Raw genomic sequence first — 19,735 nt, 5'->3', positions numbered from 1 at the left:
CCTTAGTTAAAACTTCCTCATTGTTCTCCAACTCATGGTGCGATTCCCCAACTGAAGGAGAAGGCTTGCCCGAATGTTGAGGGCTAATAACCATTTACGCCAGCTCTTGCATAAGGCTACGCTGTGGTGGGGAGCTGTTTGGGTGCTCCTGTTTGAGGGAATATCTCCCCCAGTTTTGATAGGAGGGGCTCCACAACCCCTCCTGTCCTCAAAAGCTAGAGAGGCAAAATTTTTTTCAACAACTTGGTTATTTGGTCCACTGACTGTTGTGCTCTTTGGGCTAGAGTTGGAGAAGAGACATCCTCTTGGAGACCCAAATAGGATCGTCCATCTGCTGTAGAAAAACTAAAGTGCTTGGATCTCATGAAAGGGAGAGCTCATAGGTGCTCTGTACTTATTTCAGCAGGTTCCACTGTTGAGACTCAGGCTTCTGCACTGGCAGAATAACATTTGGCACCTTCATTTGTACCAGAGGATTGATGGAGGGGATTGTGCCGGTGTTTCCAGCCTCCATGTCTCTGGTGCCATGGAACGTGCTCTTTCTGCCGAAAAGACACCAACAGTGCCTAGGACACATGGAGCTGGGAAGAAAAGGTATTCTGGGCCACAAGAGTCTTCCGTGCCATAAAAGATGATGGTATTTATGATGTGGCGTTGACCGAGACTGGCACAGATGAAGGACCCCCGGCCCTGGTCCCATGCTGTTTCTTTTCTTTTGGTTCTGAAGAGCTCCACCAGCCTGCACTTCCACCGTAGTTCATTAACTACACCAGACGCGCAAGGCTTGGATCACTGTTGGAGGCTACCGCAATCCGGGCTGAAGCACTCTTTAAGGTATGGTAAGGGGAAGGATGGGTGTAGGGGGAAGGAGGGGGCCCACAGATTTTACAAATTTACAAACCAAGGCTGAAACTTGAGCAGAGAGTGGGGGGAGGGGAGAGGCTGGTGCCAACCCCCGGCCCCTATATATTTTTTTAATACCAATCTGGGCTCTTTGTGGAGGAGGCAGCAGGGTCGCACCATGAAGTTTGGATTGAAGGGAGGAAGGGGGTGGTGGATTTAGTCGGGGCCTGTAGGCCTGCATTTTTTTTTCCCATTAGTTAAGTGACTGGTTATCTGGTCACACAAGGCCGGACAACTTTCATCGTAACCAGCTATATTCAAAAGAATATCCGGTTATGTATAAAGTTATCTGGCTGTTGATGGCCATATAACTTCAATCAGGGATATTCAGTGGGACGATTACCCCACCGAATATCCACCGAATAACTAGCCGGATAACTTGACCACTAATCGGCAAACTGAATATTGGCCTCAATATTTCTATAGTTTTAGTAACATTTCTCTGATTAATTTCCTAAAATAGGAATGGTTATCTTAATTCATATATATCTATTAATCTTGCTCTTTTAACTTCCAAGTACCTTCTGGACAGATGCATGACTGAGTCTCCAGGAGACAAGAAAAGTCAAGAATATTATGTAAGTAGACAGTGCCTGAACTTTATTGTATTGATACATTTTCATTTTTTTTAAAATTTTGATTTATAGTCTACTTTTTGCACTTTATTCAGGTACTGTAGGTATTTCCCTATCCCCAGAGGGCTTACACTCTAAGTTTGTACCTGAGGCAATAGAGGGTAAAGTGACTTGCCCAAGGTCACAAGGAGCAACAGCAGGACTTGAACTTTGGAGAAACTTACTGCAGCAGTTCATAGCCCATAGCTCTAACCACTAGGCTCTAACCACTAGGCTACTCTAGGCTACTCTAACCACTTACTGCAGCAGTTCATAGCCCATAGCTCTAACCACTAGGCTCTAACCACTAGGCTACTCCTCCATTCCATATAATGAGAACACGTGACTTAGCAGCAATAAGAGATAAGATGCAAAATGTGTTCAATTTAGATGCCTGGGCTAAAATTTAGCATGAATAAATGAAAGTTCATGACCTTAAGGTTAAGAAAAATATCTACAGTAGCTAATGAAAGTTTATACCCCTCCTTGAACAATTTTCAGATTTTGTTGTGTCAGTGCATCACACTTGCATGCATTTACATGAGGATTTTTTTGTTTCCACTCATCAACTTACCATATTCCATACTTTTTAGGGCCAAACATGTTTTATTGGGGAATAAAGCATGCATTAATCCAAAGAAACAAACTGAAATCCAATAATTGGATAATTCTCCACTCCCTTTGAGTCAGTACTTGATGATGCATCTTTAGTAGAAATTATTGTATTTATTTAATTGTACTTATATCCCACCTATTGTGAAACAGCTTCTGTGAGTTTGTTGGCATAGGTGTTCAGACTTGGGTGCGCAAAGTTGTTGTTGTTCTTCAAAAAACTGTTCAAGCTCTGTTAAGTTCCGAAGGCAGCGTTGAATGACAGCAAACCTTCAAGTCATTCTGCAGATATTTGATTGCATTGAGTTCAGGGCTCTGACTGCGCCATGCTAGGATATTTACCTTTTTGTTACTTAGCCACTCCAGTGTAGCTTTTTGTCTATATGTGCTTCGGGTCATTGTCTTGCTGAAAGGTGAACTTCCATCCCAGTTTCAGCTTTCTTGCAGCAGGTTTCCTCTGGGACTTGTCTATGCTTGTCTCAGCTTTTCTCCATTTATTTTCCCATTTGTCCTGACAAGTGTCCCAATCCCTGCAAATAACAAACATCTCCATAATACGATACTGCCATGACTACGCTTCACAGTAGGGATGGTGTTTTCTGTGTGATGTGCTATGTTGGGTTTGCAGCAAACGTAACACTTTGCATTCAGTTAAAAAAGTTCTATATTAGTTTTATCAGACCACAATATGTTTTCCCATATGACTACAGTATCTTCCCAGTGTTCCTTTGCATACTTCATATGGGATTCAAGGTGGGCTTTCTTGAGTATTGCCTTCCTTCTGTAATCTACTATACCAGTGGTTCTCAACCTTTTTCCCATCATGACACACCTGACAGGCCACGCTCACATGTGTGACACACTGCTCATTACAATTCACCGCGGAAATAAAAAGTAAGGGTCCGGTAATTATTTTTATTGTTTAAAATGACACAAGGAAAAGATACATATTCTGTCTGAACAGAAATTGCATAAATAGTAAACATCCCACACCAAAACAGCACCAATTTCCAGCACTTAAACAGTAACCACCTTATCTAAGAAAAGGCAACACTGAAATATTACACCAGGTCTTAAGACACCAATACATCTCCTATTAGGAAAACGGACCAAGTCAGGCTGCTATAGAGCCCTACACAGAAACTACACGCCAGCAGAAAACCTCACCTAAATCACATATGCTGACCCTCACCTAACAAAGAATAAAGAGACCAAACGCATAACTAGAAGCATGCAGAAAAAACTGAATTGGAAACTGCAACAAGCCAGAGTCTCTGTATGCAGTGTAATAAAGGAAAAAAGAAACATCACCCATCCTTATAAAACAAATCAAGAAATATAAAATCAGTAGCAGTAAAACCATACTAACAAAAAGAACAGATTATTTCGAAACAGCTGATGAGTGGAATATCCAATAATTAAAAACATATAAAAAATTTCTAGATACCAATAAAATATTTCAAAATAGCAGACACAAAGACCCAGTAATGAAAAATAAGGATACAAAATTTTTTTTGCTCTGCATACCTGGAAACGTTTGATATCCAGGTGTCCTGAGATTGTTTTGAATTAGCAGGAGGAGGGTGGTTTGCTTGGAACTTTTTCCTCTCTCTGTCACATACCAATGCTCTCTCTCACACTGGCTCTCAATTACACACCTATACACACATGCTCTCAGTCACTCACATATACACATGCTTTTTCTCTCACTTATATAGGCTCTTAATTACACATTTACACACATGCTGTCTATCTTTTCACGCTTACACACACAGGCTTTCAATCACACACATACATGCTGTCTTTTTCTCTCACACACAGACTCTCATTCACATGCTTACAAACATGCTCTCTCTCTCTCTCATTTACACACAGGCTCTCAATCACATACTCACATGCTCCATCACCTAAACCAGCTCTCAATCACACACAGACACACATGCTCTCTCTGTCTTACATATACACACAGGCTCTTAATCATACATACACATGATCTCTCTCACACACAAAGGATCTTAATCATACACACATACTCTTTCCCACAAACAGGTTTTGAATCACACATTTACACATACAGGTCATACAGTCATAAACTTACATTCATGCTCTCTCTTTCACATATACAGGCTCTCAATCACACACATACATGCTATCTCACTCACACACACAGGATCTCAAACACACATGCTTGCTCATTCACTCTCTCTCCCCCCCCCCCCACCCCCGGAACTAGCGGTAGCAGCAGCCTCCTCCCAACCCTAACCTTCATTTTCAGCCCTCGCATGGAGAAAGGAGTCCCATCGGCCGCGGGGGTCGACGCTCTTCTTCATTTTCCTCCGAGCTGCGCTGCACATTCTTCAGGCCACGCCTCTCTTCTGTTCTTTGGGCCGACGCTGACCACACTAGCATGGTCTCTTCTTCCCGCGCATGTACCCGATGCTCACCACTTCCTCTTCCGGGCCGCGGGGAGGGGCAGCGGGAAGAAGAGACCATGCCGATGCCGCTGACTCCTGCTGTCCTGCCCCGTTCCGCCCGGGCTGACAGCATTTTAAGCCCGAGCAGAGGAGGACCAGGGAGCAGCTGGGTCAGCGGGGGACCAGGATGTGTGGCGACACACTGGTGTGTCGCGACACACCGGTTGAGAACCACTGTACTATACCATATCACAAGCACTCCACAAATCTACCATGCAGGCCAGATTTGTGGAGTGCTTGTGATATGGTTGTCACATGTGCCATGGAAGCCTGTAGCTGTTTCAAAGTTGCCATTGGCCTCTTGGTGTGACGGTGTAAACTGCCATAGATGTGACACCAAAAGCAGGAACAAGCTGTGAACACTTGGACTGGAATGGAAACGAGGTGTTTTCTTCCTGTGATGGCCACCTTCCTCTCTGGTTGAGCCCTGAGGTGCTGATGGTGGCAGGACTTGGACTTAGGAAAAGGAACAGGGAAACCAAGGCACAAATAGAGACAAGGGCAAACTCAAACATGGGAACATGAAAATGCCTGCAGGAGCAGGGCAGGACTGCTTCAAGAGACAGGAAGGCGCCCACAGAAGCAGTGTTGGACCACTGCAGAAACACAATGTACATGAAACAAACTAGGACCAGACAGGAACTCAGGATACAAAAAGCATTCTAAAGCAAAACAAGAACAAGAAACATAGGCCCAAGAATAAGTCCAAATATAGGCCAAAGGCTAGGACCAAACAGGACCGGAGCTTAAGACCAAGAACCAAACGTAAGACCAAACATAGAACCCAGACTAGGTCTGATCCTAAGACCAAGCTCTAGTGAAGTACTGACTATAAACCTGTTATATAACTGTGTCTAGACAGGACAAGATGGCTGCCAACAGGAAATGTGGGCCACAGTGCTAGGAGGACTAACTAGAGTGTCTAAATGGCCCACCAAGGCCCTCTGTTGGCAGGAGACAAGATTTGAGAGCCTCAAACTTGGCTACCTCCCAAATCAGTCTCATCCTTTCTCTGTCATCCAGTTTAGAAGGATAACCTGTTCTAGGCAGGGTTTTGATGGTGCCATATACCTTTAACTTAATAATCATTTTGACCATACACTGAGAGATATTCAAAGATTTTGCAGTTCTTTTATACTGATCCCTAGATATGTGCCTTTTCACAGCTTTGCCCCAGAGTTCGTTTGACAACTCCTTGGTGTTCATGGTTGGGTCTTTGCTTTGATATGTACAACCCAGCTACAGAACTCATCTAGCTAACTTAGCTAGGATATTCAGAAATGCAGGTGCGCTGTTGAATATACCAGGCTATTTTAAAGTTCCCTGTACATACCCGGATCAGTCCAGAGTATGGGTTGAGCCCCCCTTCCAGCAGGTGGAGACAGACTAAAGTTCTAAGGGTAGCCTATATAAGGACGGAACCCACCCTGGAACCCTCAGTATTTGTCTGTCTCCAGCAGGTGGAACAGTTCACCCTGTAGTTCCCTGTTAGCTTGCCCTCTGTGCTCTTTGGTGTTTTCTTCTTTCTTTCTGGGGCAAGCTCACGCAAGTACATTTAAAGTTTGCCTTTCTAACATATTTAAAAAAAAAATAATTTTACAGAGAAATCTTTCTCTGACTGACTGTGTTAGGGTAGACAATTCTGTCTCCCTCGCTCTTGGGGTTCCTAGGGGGGCTTTGCCCCTTGATTTTTATCAGCCTAGGTTCCCTTCACGGTGACCTAGTGTGGGTGATACTGGTGGTGCCAGTCCCTCTCCCCACTTTCTCTGCTGCCGTCCCCCTAGATGTATATTCCTCGCTTGGGCTGTCAGGGATGTCTTTTCCCCTGTCTCTGTGAATAAAAAAAAAAAAGAAAAGAAATAACAAGGGAGATTTTGTATTTTATCACAGAGGACCATTCTGTTTTTGTTTAAAAAGAAAAAAAAATAGTAAGGCAGCAGCTTTTTGTGAGGAGGGAGCGGGGTTCAATCTCCCGCTGAGCTCCTCAGGGGCTCCCCGGTCAGCTGTTTTTAATTGACATTGCGGCTGTTTATTTCCCTGCTCATGCTGCGGCCACTTTCTTGTATAGCGTGTGGAGAGTCGGCCTCCCGACTTTCCCGCGAGGGGGTATGCTCCAGGTGCCTTTCGGGGGGGGGGGGGGGGGGAGGCTCCTCTTCGGTTTCGCATACTTTTAAACCTCGGGGTCGGACTCCCCGACGTACAGCCAGGTCGTTCCCATCTTGGGAACGCGCGGGAACGGCGGCCATTTTAGGTGTTTCTGAGGAAACACAGTCTACTTCTCCTGGGGCAGGGGACCCGATTTCTTCACTTTTACCCCCTGATTTGAGCCCGGTTCGCTCTCGGGGAGGTGGCTCGGACCCCCCCTCACCTCATCCGCCCCCCCCCCCAAATGGGAAAATCGTCCCGGACCCATTTTTCTTTGGATTTTGTTCTTTTGCTTCATGAATTTTACTTGGCTAGCTTACAGAGGGAGGTGGACCCCCCCTATAGTTCCCCCTCCCCCGAATCATCTTCTTTTGCCTGTGCTGTCCCCCGTTCCTATTCCAGACCCTCAGGGCTCGGTCAGGGTTCGGGTGGTCCCGGGAATTCCCCCCACCCCGGTAGACCCCCCCAGCCTTCCATGGACCAGTTGGATGAAGGGGAAAATGATATCTCGGCCCAAGCCCCCCCACTGGAAGGCGACGATCCCCGTGTTCTACACTTGTTTCAATGGGAGGAACTAGAGCCTCTTATTCCTTTTGTTCTCCAGGAATTGGGAATTGAAGCCCCCCCAGATGATTCTGTGGTGGCGGCGATGACACCAAATGCGGACCCGGTCCTGGCGGGACTCAGAGCGTTACCGTGTACCTTCCCTTTTCATCCGAGGCACCGCTTGCTCCTCCTCCGGGAATGGGAGTCCCCAGAGAAGGGTCTTCGAGTTGGTAGGGCTATGGAAAAGCTCTACCCACTCCCTGAGGACTGCCTAGACATGTTAAAAATTCCAAAAGTTGATTCTTCTGTTACTGTGGTGACAAAACGTACCACCATTCCGGTGGTGGGCACCACAGCATTACGGGATGTGCAGGACCGTAAGCTTGAATTTTATTTGAAACACATTTTTGAGGTTTAAGCTCTAGGAGTCCGGGCGACAATTTGCAGCAGTCTCATGCAGCGGCAAGCCTTAGGTGGATGCAACAGGTTTTCAATGTTGATCACTTATGTTAAATTTTGGAAACAAGTTTTCCATTGTTTTTTTGGCAAGTTCACCTTCTTCCAGCTCGTTGAAGGGGAGTGAGCTTGCTTAGAAATTTTTGGTTGTTGCTGTCATCTTGGCTTGGGTACAGATCAATACTGAGGGACTGCAGCTGGCGTACCGGGTTATGTACAGTGTCAGTGAAACTTTCTCTGTCTCCATCTGCTGGCAGGGAGGCAAAACCCAGGAGTCTGGACTGATCTGTGATGCTACAGGAATGAAAATTACTTTAGCAAGTAAGAACTAATTTTCCTTTACCTGGACAAATGTTATCTTCTTAGTAGTTTGCAAATAAGCAGCCAATATTGTTAGCAATATTTCACTCATTAAGAGGGTAATTTTCAAAAGTATTTTCACAAAAATGGACTTTTGAAAACTTGCTCATCTAATACGTGGGTGAACTTACACACATATGTCCTGTTTGCAGGTAAGTTTATCCAGACTGTGGAAGCACTCCCGGGGCAAAGTTGGGGAGGAGTTTGCACAACATTCCTTTAATTTTGAAAAGTATGCATGAATATTTTCATGGGAAATTTGTGCGGACATATTAGCAAGTGTAAGTGTGCAAGGGTAGATTTTGTGGGACTTGTGTGCATAAGTCCACTTTGAAAATTGGTGTAACTTATGCGTGTATTTGCCAACTAACCTATGCACAGTGTTACAAAATTATCCCCTTATTGAATTTACAGATTGAATACAACTTCAAGTATCTCCAGTGTCCATTAGCATTTAAAAAGAAAATAAAAGAAGATACAAATATATCTTATGAACCACTTATTTCTCTTAATGTAAGTGCTATCTTTTATTTTATTATTAAAATAGTCTCACAATTGTGATAAAACACTTGGAAGCTGATACTCAGACATTAATCCAGATACATTTTATCCAGATAAATCCCAATGTTTGAATATTGGTGGCACTTATCAGGCTAAAATTTAGCCAAATATGTTGGGGATGTTTTCGGAAGCATTCCTGGACGGAGTAGAGTTAGCTGAATAACTTTACGGCTAACTCTAAACATGGCCATGAGAATGTCACATGTTATACAGGAACATGTACCTGAACCATCTATATTCAAGAGAATGTAGTTGGTTAAGTGACAATCTCCTGTTTAAAAAAAAAAAGCTGCCTTTTGAGCATAGCAGCCTGATTTCCCAATGGCACAAAAATTGGGTCTGCTGGTTTTAGCCCCTCCCCTCCTCCCAAGCCCCTTCAGACATTGCCTATGGTATGGGGCTGATCATTGCCCCTCCACACTCTCGCCCCCAATTGTTGAATAAAATACTCCAAGCTCTTCCTCTGTTCCTTTCCCCCTTCATAATTGCACTCACCTGCTTGGCACCCTAACAAATACCTTTATAGTTTGCTTTCTTTAAAAAAAAAAAAAAAAATAAGAATAAATAAATATTTTCAAAAGTGAATTTTTTTCTCTTTTGTTCTGTGTTTAGGGTAGAGACACTTTTGTCTCCCTCGCCCTTGGGGTTCCTAGGGGGGCTTTGCCCCTTGATATTTATCAGCCTAGGTTCCCTTCCCGGTGACCTGTGTGGGTGATACTGGTGGTGCCAGTCCCTCTCCCCACTTACCTGCTGCTGTGCCCCGAGATGTCCATTCCTCGGTTGTGCTTTCAGGGACGAGTTTCATTCCCCTGACTCTGTGTTTCAAAATAAATTTTCTCTTTCTTTAAAATTTCACAGAGACCTTTTTTTCTATACTGTTTTCTTTAAAAAAAAAAAAAAAAAAAAAAAAGTTAATTGCAGCAGTTTTGATTTTTGTGAGGAGAGAGCTGGGTTCAATCTCCCGCCTTCCTCCTCTGGGGCTCCCAGCTCAGCTGTTTGTAATTACATCGCTGCTCCCTCCTCATGCCCCGGCCGCTTTGTTGTGTTGCCTGTGGAGAGTCGGCCTCCCGACTCTCCCGCGAAGGTGTTTGTTCCAGGTGCCTTTCTGGGGGTGAAGGCTCCTCTTTTGATTCACCTTCAATTCAACCCCGGGGAAGGACTCCCCGATATGCTGCAAAGCCGTTTCAGTCCCAGGACCGCGCGGCTGCGGCGGCCATTTTGAAGTTTTCAGATCCTTCTCTTCCTGCTTCTCCAGGGGGCAGGAGACTCAATTCCTTCGTGTTTTCCCCCAATTTGAGCCCGGTTCGCTCCCGAGGTGCTGGCTCTGACCCCCCCTCACCTCACCCATCCCCCCCGCAAAAAATTCGGCCCGGGCCCGTTTTTCTTCAGAATTTATTCTTTTAATTCATGAGTCTTATCTGGCCAGTCTGCAAAGGGAGGTGGACCCCCCCCCCCTGTTGTTCCCCCCACTCCAATCCCTCCTAATTTTCATAGGCCTTCCCCCGAGGTTGGTTCGGACCCTCAAGGCCCTGTTAGGGTTTGCTTAGTCCCTGGAGCCCCCCCTCCCGTGGCGGACCCTCCTCCCCCACCTGCTTTGGACCCGCCTGATGTTGGGGATGATGAGGATGATTCCACTCGCCCCCCCCCCCCCCTTAGAGGGTGATGATCTGCGTGTTCTCCGTTTATTCCGACGGGAAGAGTTGGAGCCTCTTATTCCCTTTGTTATTCAAGAACTGGGAATTGATGCCCCCCCAGATGATTCTGTGGCTGCAGCGATGATGCCAAACGCGGACCCGGTCCTGGCGGGACTTAGGGCCTTACCGCGTACTTTCCCTTTTCATCCTATGCATCGCTTGCTCCTCCTCAGAGAATGGGAATCTCCGGAGACAGGTATCCGCGTTGGGAGAGCTATGGATAAACTATACCCGCTCCCTGAGGACTGCCTGGACATGTTAAAAATTCCCAAAGTGGATTGTTCTGTCACTGCGGTGACAAAGCACACTACCATCCCGGTGGTGGGTGCCACAGCATAAAGGGATGTACAGGACAGTAAACTTGAATTTTACTTAAAACGTATTTTTGAAGTCTTAGATCTTGGTGTCCGGGCGACAATTTGCAGCAGTCTCATGCAGCGGGCAAGTCTTAGGTGGATGCAGCAGTTACTCAGCACCCAGGACCTCCCGTCTGCAGAGGCTGAGCAAGCTGAACGTTTGGAGGGTGCCATAGCATATGGTGCGGATGCACTATATGATTTGCTTCAGGCTCAAGCTAAAGCTATGGTTTCTGCGGTATCTGCCAGACATCTTCTCTGGTTGCACAATTGGTCTGCTGATGCTTCTTCTAAGGCTCGGTTGGGCAATCTTCCTTTTAAGGGTAAGTTGCTTTTTGGTGAGGACCTAGAATAGCTTATTCAGTCCTTGGGGGAAAACAAGGTTCATAAGCTGCCAGAGGACCGTCCCAAACAGTCGAAGTCCTTCTTTCCGACTCGTTCTCGCTTTAGGGGGAATCGCCGTTATGTTAACAGAGCCCATGGATCTTTTCCCAGGGGTGGGGTATCCAGGTCACAGTCTTGGTCCCATTCCTTTCGCAGCCGTCGAGGTTTCCGAGATGGCCGTCAGCAGTCCACCACCTCTAAGTCGGCTCCCCAATGAGATTTGGCTGGTCTATTCCTCCGCTCGAAACTTAGGTGGGCGTCTTTCCATGTTTCTCGAGGAGTGGGCCAAAATAACTTCCAACCTTTGGGTCCTCGATGTGATAAAGCACGGTTACGCATTAGATTTTGCCAGACACCTTCCGGATCTCTACATCATTTCCCCTTGCGGCCATTCCAAGCGACCGGCGGTTTGCCACACCCTGTTGAATCTTCAGGAACTGGGGGCAATCATTCCAATTCCGGTAAACGAAAGGGGCTCCGGCCAATGTTCAATTTACTTCGTTGTTCCCAAAAAGGACAATTCTTTCCGTCCCATTCTGGATCTCAAAAGGGTCAATCAGGCCCTCAGGGTTCCCCGTTTCAAAATGGAAACCCTGCGGGCGGTAATTGCAGCAGTTTGTCCCGGGGAATTTTTGGCTTCCCTAGATCTGAAGGAGGCTTATTTTCACATCTCCATTTGTCAGGAACATCAGAAATTCCTTCGTTTTCAGATCCTAGGTCAACACTTTCAGTTTTGGGCTCTCCCGTTCGGTCTTGCCACTGCTCCCCGCACCTTTACCAAGATCATGGTAGTCGTTGCAGCAGCTCTTCACCGGGAAGGGATTTTGGTCCATCCTTATCTGGACGATTGGTTGATAAGGGCCAAATCTGTCTCTCTCTGCACGCTCGCAGTGGACAGAGTTTTGGCACTTCCCACATCTCTCGGTTGGATAATCAATTTCTCCAAAAGCTCCCTTCAGCCCTCGCAAGAGCTGGAATTCTTAGGTGCTCTTTTCAACACTCGGATTGGGAAGGTTTTTCTTTCAGACTCGAGGACAATCAATCTGATAGATCAGTTGAACATATTTGTTTCTTTCCCTCTTCCCACGGCGTGGGATTACCTTCAGATTCTAGGGACCATGGCCTCCACGATCGATCTCGTCCCCTGGGCGTTTGCTCATATGCGTCCTTTACAGAAAGCATTATTGTCCTGTTGGAAGCCGGTATCCGAACATTATCAGGAGATTCTTCCTCTCTCCGACTCTACCATGCCAGCATTCAATGGTGGTTTTCCCTGGCCCATCTTCTCAGGGGAATGCCTCTTTTGACTCCCTCTTGGGTCATAGTAACGACAGATGCCAGTCTCTCCGGATGGGGAGCAGTCTGTCAATCTCAAACAATGCAAGGGTTCTGGTCCCTGTCCCAATCTCAATGGCACATCAATCGTCTAGAAGCCCGAGCGGTTTTCCTAGCCCTCAAGTTCTTTCTTCCTCTGATCCGTCACAAAGCTGAGTTCTATCAGACAATTCCACCATGGTAGCTTACATAAATCGACAGGGGGGAACTCGAAGTCGTCTAATGGCATTAGAGACCAGCAAGCTTTTTCTTTGGGCAGAGAAGCACTTGGATCACCTGGCAGCTTCCCATATAGCGGGCAAAGAGAATATTCAAGCCAACTTTTTCAGTCATCAACATCTCGACCCCAGCGAGTGGGAGCTGTCACTCGAGGCGATGGACTTAATCATGCACAGGTGGGGTCCCCCTCACCTGGACCTCATGGCGACTCTAGCCAACACCAAGGCTCCCCGGTTCTTCAGCCGGTGGAGGGAGCATTGTTCAGAAGGGGTGGATGCGCTGGTTCTTCCCTGGCCCTCCGACGTTCTTCTCTATGTGTTCCCTCCATGGCCGTTAGTGGGGAAGGTGCTTCGGAGAATAGAACTCCATCGCGGTCCGGTCATTCTCGTGGCTCCCGAGTGGCCCCGACGGCAGTGGTTCGCGGATCTGGTGAATCTCTCAGCGGACGGACCTCTTCGTCTCGGTCATCTGCCCCATCTTCTGCGACAGGGTCCCATATTTTCCGACCATGCGGATCGCTTCTGTCTAGCGGCATGGCTTTTGGAACGGAGATGTTTAAGGCACAGAGGTTATAAAGATGAAGTTATTGCCACCCTTCTCAGGGCCTGCAAACAATCAACTTCTCTTACTTATGTGAGAGTCTGGAAGGTTTTTGAGAATGTTTGTGAAGAGTTGGGTGTTTCGGCTCGCTTGCCTTCTGTTGTGGTTTTACTTTCTTTTCTTCAGTGTGGTCTCTCCAAAAGTCTTTCAGTTAGCTCTCTGCGCGTTCAGGTCTCTGCCCTTGGTTCTCTCCTGGGCACCATTGAGGGTCGGCCGGTCGCCTCTCATCCGGATGTCGTGCATTTTCTTAGAGGCGCTAAGCATTTAAAGCCTCCTGTTTGGTCTATTTGTCCTTCATGGAATTTGAATTTGGTGCTTCGAGCTCTCTGTACGGCTCCGTTTGAGCCCCTTCGTCATGCCACTCTCAAAGACTTGACTCTCAAGACTGTTTTCCTGGTTTCTATCTCTTCCGCCAGGAGAGTGTCTGAGCTTCAAGCTCTTTCTTGTAGGGACCCCTTCTTACGTTTTTCGGACTCGGGTGTTTCCCTAAGGACCGTACCTTCTTTCTTACCTAAGGTTGTCTCATATTTTCATATTAACCAGTCCATTGAACTCCCTGCTTTTCCACCAGAGGATCTAGCGGCTTCTGGTAATAGTGATCTCCGTCGTCTTGATGTCATGCGAGTCTTGTTGCATTATCTTGAGGTCACTAATGATTTTCGAGTTTCCGATCATCTTTTCGTTCTGTGGAGTGGTCCCAATATGGGAAGCAAGCCTCTAAGGCTACGATTGCTCGCTGGTTGAAGGAGGCGATTTCTTCAGCCTACATTTGTAAGGGCCGACCAGTTCCAGAAGGCCTTAAAGCTCATTCTTTACGTTCTCAAGCGACTTCTTGGGTGGAGTCTCATTCGGTGTCGCCGCAAGAAATATGTAGGGCGGCTACTTGGAAGTCTCTTCATACTTTTGCTCATCACTACCGACTCGATGTTCAGGCTCCAGCCTTTGGTTCCTTTGGTCGACAGGTTCTTCGAGCGGGACTGTCTGGGTCCCACCCTCTATAGGGAAGCTTTGGGACATCCCATGGTCTGGACTGATCTGGGTACGTACAGGGAAAGGAAAATTAGTTCTTACCTGATAATTTTCATTCCTGTAGTACCACAGATCAGTCCAGACACCCGCCCGTTCTTATTCTGTCCGCTCGATTTGTTCTTGTTTTTTCCTTCTTACAGGTTTTTTTCTCTATTTTGTCTCCTGCATCATCTTCTGGGATTTACTGTTTAGGCACCGGAAGCATCTTTGCGATGATCAGGGGTAGTTATACAAGAGCGTTTTAGTCACACAGTTCATTCAATTGTTATCTCGTTTTAAATTATATTTGTTATTTATCCTGGTACTTGCTTGATCTTATACCTTTCTGCTTTGACAATAGTTATACTGAGGGTTCCTGGGTAGGTTCTTTCCTTATATGGGCTAGTCTCAGAATTCTGGTCTGTCTCCACCTGCTGGAATGGGGGCTTAACCCATGGTCTGGACTGATCCGTGGTACTACAGGAACGAAAATTATCAGGTAAGAACTAATTTTCCTTTTAGGATGCACCTATCACAGAGTTTCTTGTTTTCATGTGGTTTAATAAAAATTGTATGCATAAAGTGTTATATGCTCAAACCAGTAATTTGATAATAAAATAATATGTCTGTCATTTCCTTTGCTATAAATTTGTAGGCCATGGTACGCCATAATCGTGTGGAGCTCCTGTCTCATCCTGTATGTAAAGAGTACTTGCTTATGAAATGGTATGTGATAATTTATTTAATAGTATTGTTGCTTTATTTCATAGAATAAACATGCATTATTTGTAAAGTAATTAAATATAACTTCTGACATTTTAAGGCCTGTTTCAAAACTCTGAAATTTATTTATTTATTCATTTCAAGTTTTTATATACTGACATTAGTAGGGAACATCATACCGGTTTACATCAGAACTAAAAGGTGGAAAGTACAAAAAACAGGTAATGGGGAAGGGTAATGAACAGAAAGAGGCCGAGAGGGGGCCAGAGACGGAGGAAAGAGGAATATAATGCAAATAACAAATTATGTACTGCAAGTAACAAAGTGAAAACAAAACCTTTTTACAGGCTTCATTTATCTCAGAAATGAGATAAATGAAATAAAGATAAATTACCTTTGATTAGTAAATAATAATTTTAAAAAACCTTTTACAGATGAGTTAGTGTCATCTAGAGCAATGTTTCCCCAACCATTTCAAGCAAAAGGCATATCTACATTAACAAAAATGTTGTGTGGCACACCAACCTCCACGGAACTGGCAATATGACCATGGAGAGGACTCAAGGTCAAAAGAAAAGTAGGAAAGCCCTTGAAAGCCCTACCAGTCTGTCTTCCAAATTTTAAAACAGAGAGAGAGGGAGCAAAGACCCACATGAACTTATCACAATGGGCCAGTTCCCTAGTCTGTATACAGTGTATGTGCTGCAGAAGGGAGAAGTTAGCATGATGTCGGCAACTTGCTCAGTTAGTTATCATGGCTGCTGCATGCTGCCAAAGCTCCTCCCTTGCTGCTGCTCTCGACACTCAGATTGAATCACATCCAGTGCTCAAGATAATATCTCCCCGTCTTACTCAGCCTGGAGATAAGACATATTCTGGAAGGACTTAAAGGAGGAAGCTCAGGAGGGGGAAGACAAGGAGGTGCTTTGTGAACTGCGTATGCCACACAAAGCAGGGCCTGGCTATCTACGCCCTGCATTCTGTCCATTAATTTCCACACTAGAGGGCAAATTCTGTAGATAGGAAGAAGAAGCATGCATGATTGCTCATATTCTAAGAAAGGAGCTCCTACAGGTTTAATTTGTTGCTCTAAAGTGTGAGAGCAGAGACCAGGTGCTGTTCTAGACTCAAACATCTTGCTTGATCAGGTCTGAAGGCACAACAATGTGCCATGGCATACTGTTTGGGAAATATTGATCTAGAGTGTATTTATTCTGAATAGTTTCTGTCTGTGTAATTCTCAATGTTTGGGGCTTCAAATGTGGGCACAGATATTATTCAACATTTAACATAAATATTTAAAAATTTCTATTCTGCATTTCCAGACTAGTATTTTTGAATTCTCATATTTATTTTTCAGATGGGAGTGGGAGAAGTCCTTTTTTCATGCTCTTATTTTTTTCCTTCTTAGTGCTTTTTTCTAAAAAAAAAAAAAAATCACTTCTGTGTGCATATTCTCTCTCAAACTATTCAGTCTACAGCAGCTACATTTTCAGGATAGGTATATCTATAGGAAAGTTAGAAACCTGAATAATGTCCATTACAATTTATGCACCTGGGGCAGATTTTCAAAGGGTTACGTGCGTAAGATACGTAAGCCCTCCTGACCCCCCAAGCTGGCCAAAAGTCCCTGGGGGTCCAGTGGGGGTCCAGGAGCGATCTCCTGCACTCGTGCCGTCGGGTGCCAGGAACCAAAATGGCGCCGATAGCCTTGCCCTTACTATATCACAGGGGCTACAGGTGCCATTGGTCAGCCCCTGTCACATGGTAGGAGCACAAGATGGCGCCGGCCATCCAGTGCTCCTACCATGTGACAGGATCCGGCCAATGGCATGAATACCCTGTCACAAGGTAAGGGCAAAGGACGGCCCTGTAGCCGGAGGATGGCCCGGAGCGGGAGATTGCGGAAGATCACTCCCGGGATCCCCACTGGACCACCAGGTACCTGTAAAATGTTTTTGGGGGGTCGGGAGGGTGGGGGAAGCTAAGGGGTTACTTTTAAAGGGTCAGGTGGGTTTAGGGGTTATTTTTGTGTGCCGTTTTTTCCTGCCCTCCCCCAAAACAATAAGGGAAGCCCCACGATCAATATCGTGGGGTTTTCCTATTGTTTTCGGAGAGCCCCCGATTGCTGACGATTTTGAAAATATCGACGATATTTTCAATCGTCCAAAGCCCGATTCACATCCCTAGTAGCCACACACATGTTATAAAATCTGATATCCATACACACATGCACGCAGATATTAAATCGGTTGAGTCGCATGCACAAGGGAGAGGGATTTTATTTAGAAGCGTGTGGTAATGCAATCGGGCCTTCCCCAGTTCTCCCCTTTTTACAAACTCCGCTATTCCTGCGAACCGGGAGATATGTGCATGGCACAGCTACACACTTATCTCCCGGTATTGGCATGCATCAGGTTTTAAAAATTCACTCATTTATGTATATACAGTATAAAAACACATGAAAAGGGCATCAAAGATGTGCTGTACTTTGTTCTAGTGAAAAAATTATTCTAGAAGGATTGGAGAAACTTTTAGGACAGAATTCTTGCACTGGTGCAAAGCTGGAGTAAAAAATCAGATACATTGCCACTAAGGGATTAGAGAATGTTGTAAAGCACAGGGTTGAGAAACTCAACATTCACAGTTGCAATTTTCAGTCCCTGCAAGATTCTGCAAGAACCCATCATGTTAAGCAGTCCACAGTCATGCACATTCTCTAGATTTAAACAGATTACAGTCATGCACTTTCTCTAGACTTCTAGAAAAAGGGAAACTTTCAGTTCACCAAATTTTAAGAGCATAAATCCAATCTGCATTCACTTAGGATAAATCAAGAAGTTTGGATAGGTAAATAGGAAAATTAGGGAAAATCCTGACTTTTTAATTCTGATTTATCCTGTCATCTCTTTAAAATTCTACCTTCTAATTCTCCTAATCTTCTTTTACACAAGGGAAAAAATTACCAGAGTTAACAGGATTGAAATTAGAGGCTTTTTATATTGCTTTCCAATGTTCTTCACATCAGATTGTAATATGGCCAAATCAAATTTTTGAAAGGCAGTAATGTTTTATAGTTTTCTTCTGAATTAATCCTCAACAATGGACATTGCTAGGATTAGTTACTTTTGCTGAAATTGGGTTATTACTTTTCTTATGATTGCAGGATGGCTTACGGATTAAAGGCTCACATTCTTAATTTAGCAGTTTATTCACTTGGTCTCATACCCTTGACACTTCTGATTTTGAATACTGTGCACCCTTCTTATATCAATGGAACAGTTCATCGTGAGACCAAGTATTTAGAAATCAAGGTATTAATTTTTTTTTACAGTTTCTGCCTGCTTTACAATAAGTGAATGCAATGTGCTTGATCTTTTTGCTAGAGCTTAAATAAGTAGCATTTTACAGCAAAATAGCACTATATTGTTCACTGATATTTAGTTATAGATATATTTCAGATTAATCTTATAATGAGAATGCATTGTTCTTTTACAATAAATAAAAATCATTTGTATTTTACCATCATCACACACAGCACTGTATCTGGTAATTCATATCACTACAATGGTCTCCAGTCTGGAAAATCCTGACAAGCAAAAACATTGTACACAGACAGTGCTGAATATACCCCAAACTGAGCTGAATATCTTGTTTTTCCAATGAAAAAAGAAAAGGAAACAGAGTATCAGATGCACATTGGTTCCACAGATCTATAGAAGGGTGGAAGTGATCTCAAGATAGTGAAATATTGTAATAAGCAAGTGGGATGATGGGCTGCATAGGGAGAGGCATAACCAACCAGCAGTAAAAAGTTGATAATGCCGCTTTACAGATCATTGAGGAGACCCCACTTAATGTACTGTATTTAGTACCAGAAAGCACACCTTAGAAAGGACTTGAAAAGGATCATTTTAAAAGGGACTTGTGCCAATAAAACTGCTTTATATGAGAAAATGGACTTTTATGAAATTGCCTGCCCAGTATGCGGGTAAACTTAGGTGCATAGGTCATGTTTCATTTCATTTATCTAGAATTTATATTCCAAATATTACAATAGTAGTTCAAGGTGAATTACGTTGGTAAAACATACATAATTAAAAACAGGGGCAAACTATGAGAAATAAACATATATAAAAAAAATAAAAAATGTTTATTTTTAAATAGAAAATCTTTACATAAGAGTTTACGATCCACTTATAAGATGTTGAAGTCTGTCGAAAAAAGATAGACCTTTAAATCTTTTTTGAAAGATTTTAGGTCAGGGAGGATCTTAGCTGCTCTGGGATAGTGTTCCATAGGTGAGGTCCAGTGATTGATATAGCTCTGTTCCTGATATCATCTAATCTTGCGACTTTAACAGGTAGGTATTTATTTGCAGACTGCAGATGTCTAGAAGGCCATGTAAGTTTGGCCGGACAGGCCAGAGATGTTCCTAGAGGCAGGATTAGAGAGGGGTTTGAACTTGGGCACATATTTTTCTATTTTAAAACATATGCATAAAAATTTCCAAGAAAAAAATCTGCACATATTATAGTAGATGTAAGTGTGAACAGGTAGATTTGGTATGTATAAATCCGCTTTGAAAATTGGTGTAAATTACACGTTTTTGCTGACTTACTTATATGGTGTGTTTGAAAATTACCCCAGAGAGGCTAGGGAAGGTCCAGAGAAATATCATAAAAATCCATATTAGAAAAAAATTAAGAAAGATATTGAAGACAAGAAAAACTTTATTTCCAAAA

At 44.3% G+C, this 19,735-nt stretch overlaps 1 protein-coding gene across 1 annotated transcript in view; it reads left to right on the top strand.

The window, feature by feature from the left end:
- TRPA1 (transient receptor potential cation channel subfamily A member 1) overlaps positions 1-19,735 on the top strand; it is a 297,071-nt gene that overhangs the window by 171,870 nt on the left and 105,466 nt on the right. Inside the window, exons 16-19 of the mRNA XM_029591461.1 lie at positions 1,422-1,481; positions 8,525-8,623; positions 14,923-14,993; positions 18,157-18,304. Of these exons, the coding sequence (XP_029447321.1) occupies positions 1,422-1,481; positions 8,525-8,623; positions 14,923-14,993; positions 18,157-18,304 (378 nt within the window). The remainder of the gene's footprint in view (positions 1-1,421; positions 1,482-8,524; positions 8,624-14,922; positions 14,994-18,156; positions 18,305-19,735) is intronic.

This window comes from Rhinatrema bivittatum, chromosome 2 (genome assembly GCF_901001135.1).
Source record: "Rhinatrema bivittatum chromosome 2, aRhiBiv1.1, whole genome shotgun sequence".
NCBI lineage: Eukaryota > Metazoa > Chordata > Amphibia > Gymnophiona > Rhinatrematidae > Rhinatrema > Rhinatrema bivittatum.
The sequence above is the reverse complement of the archived record's forward strand: the minus strand, read 5'-3'. Positions and strand labels throughout refer to the sequence as shown.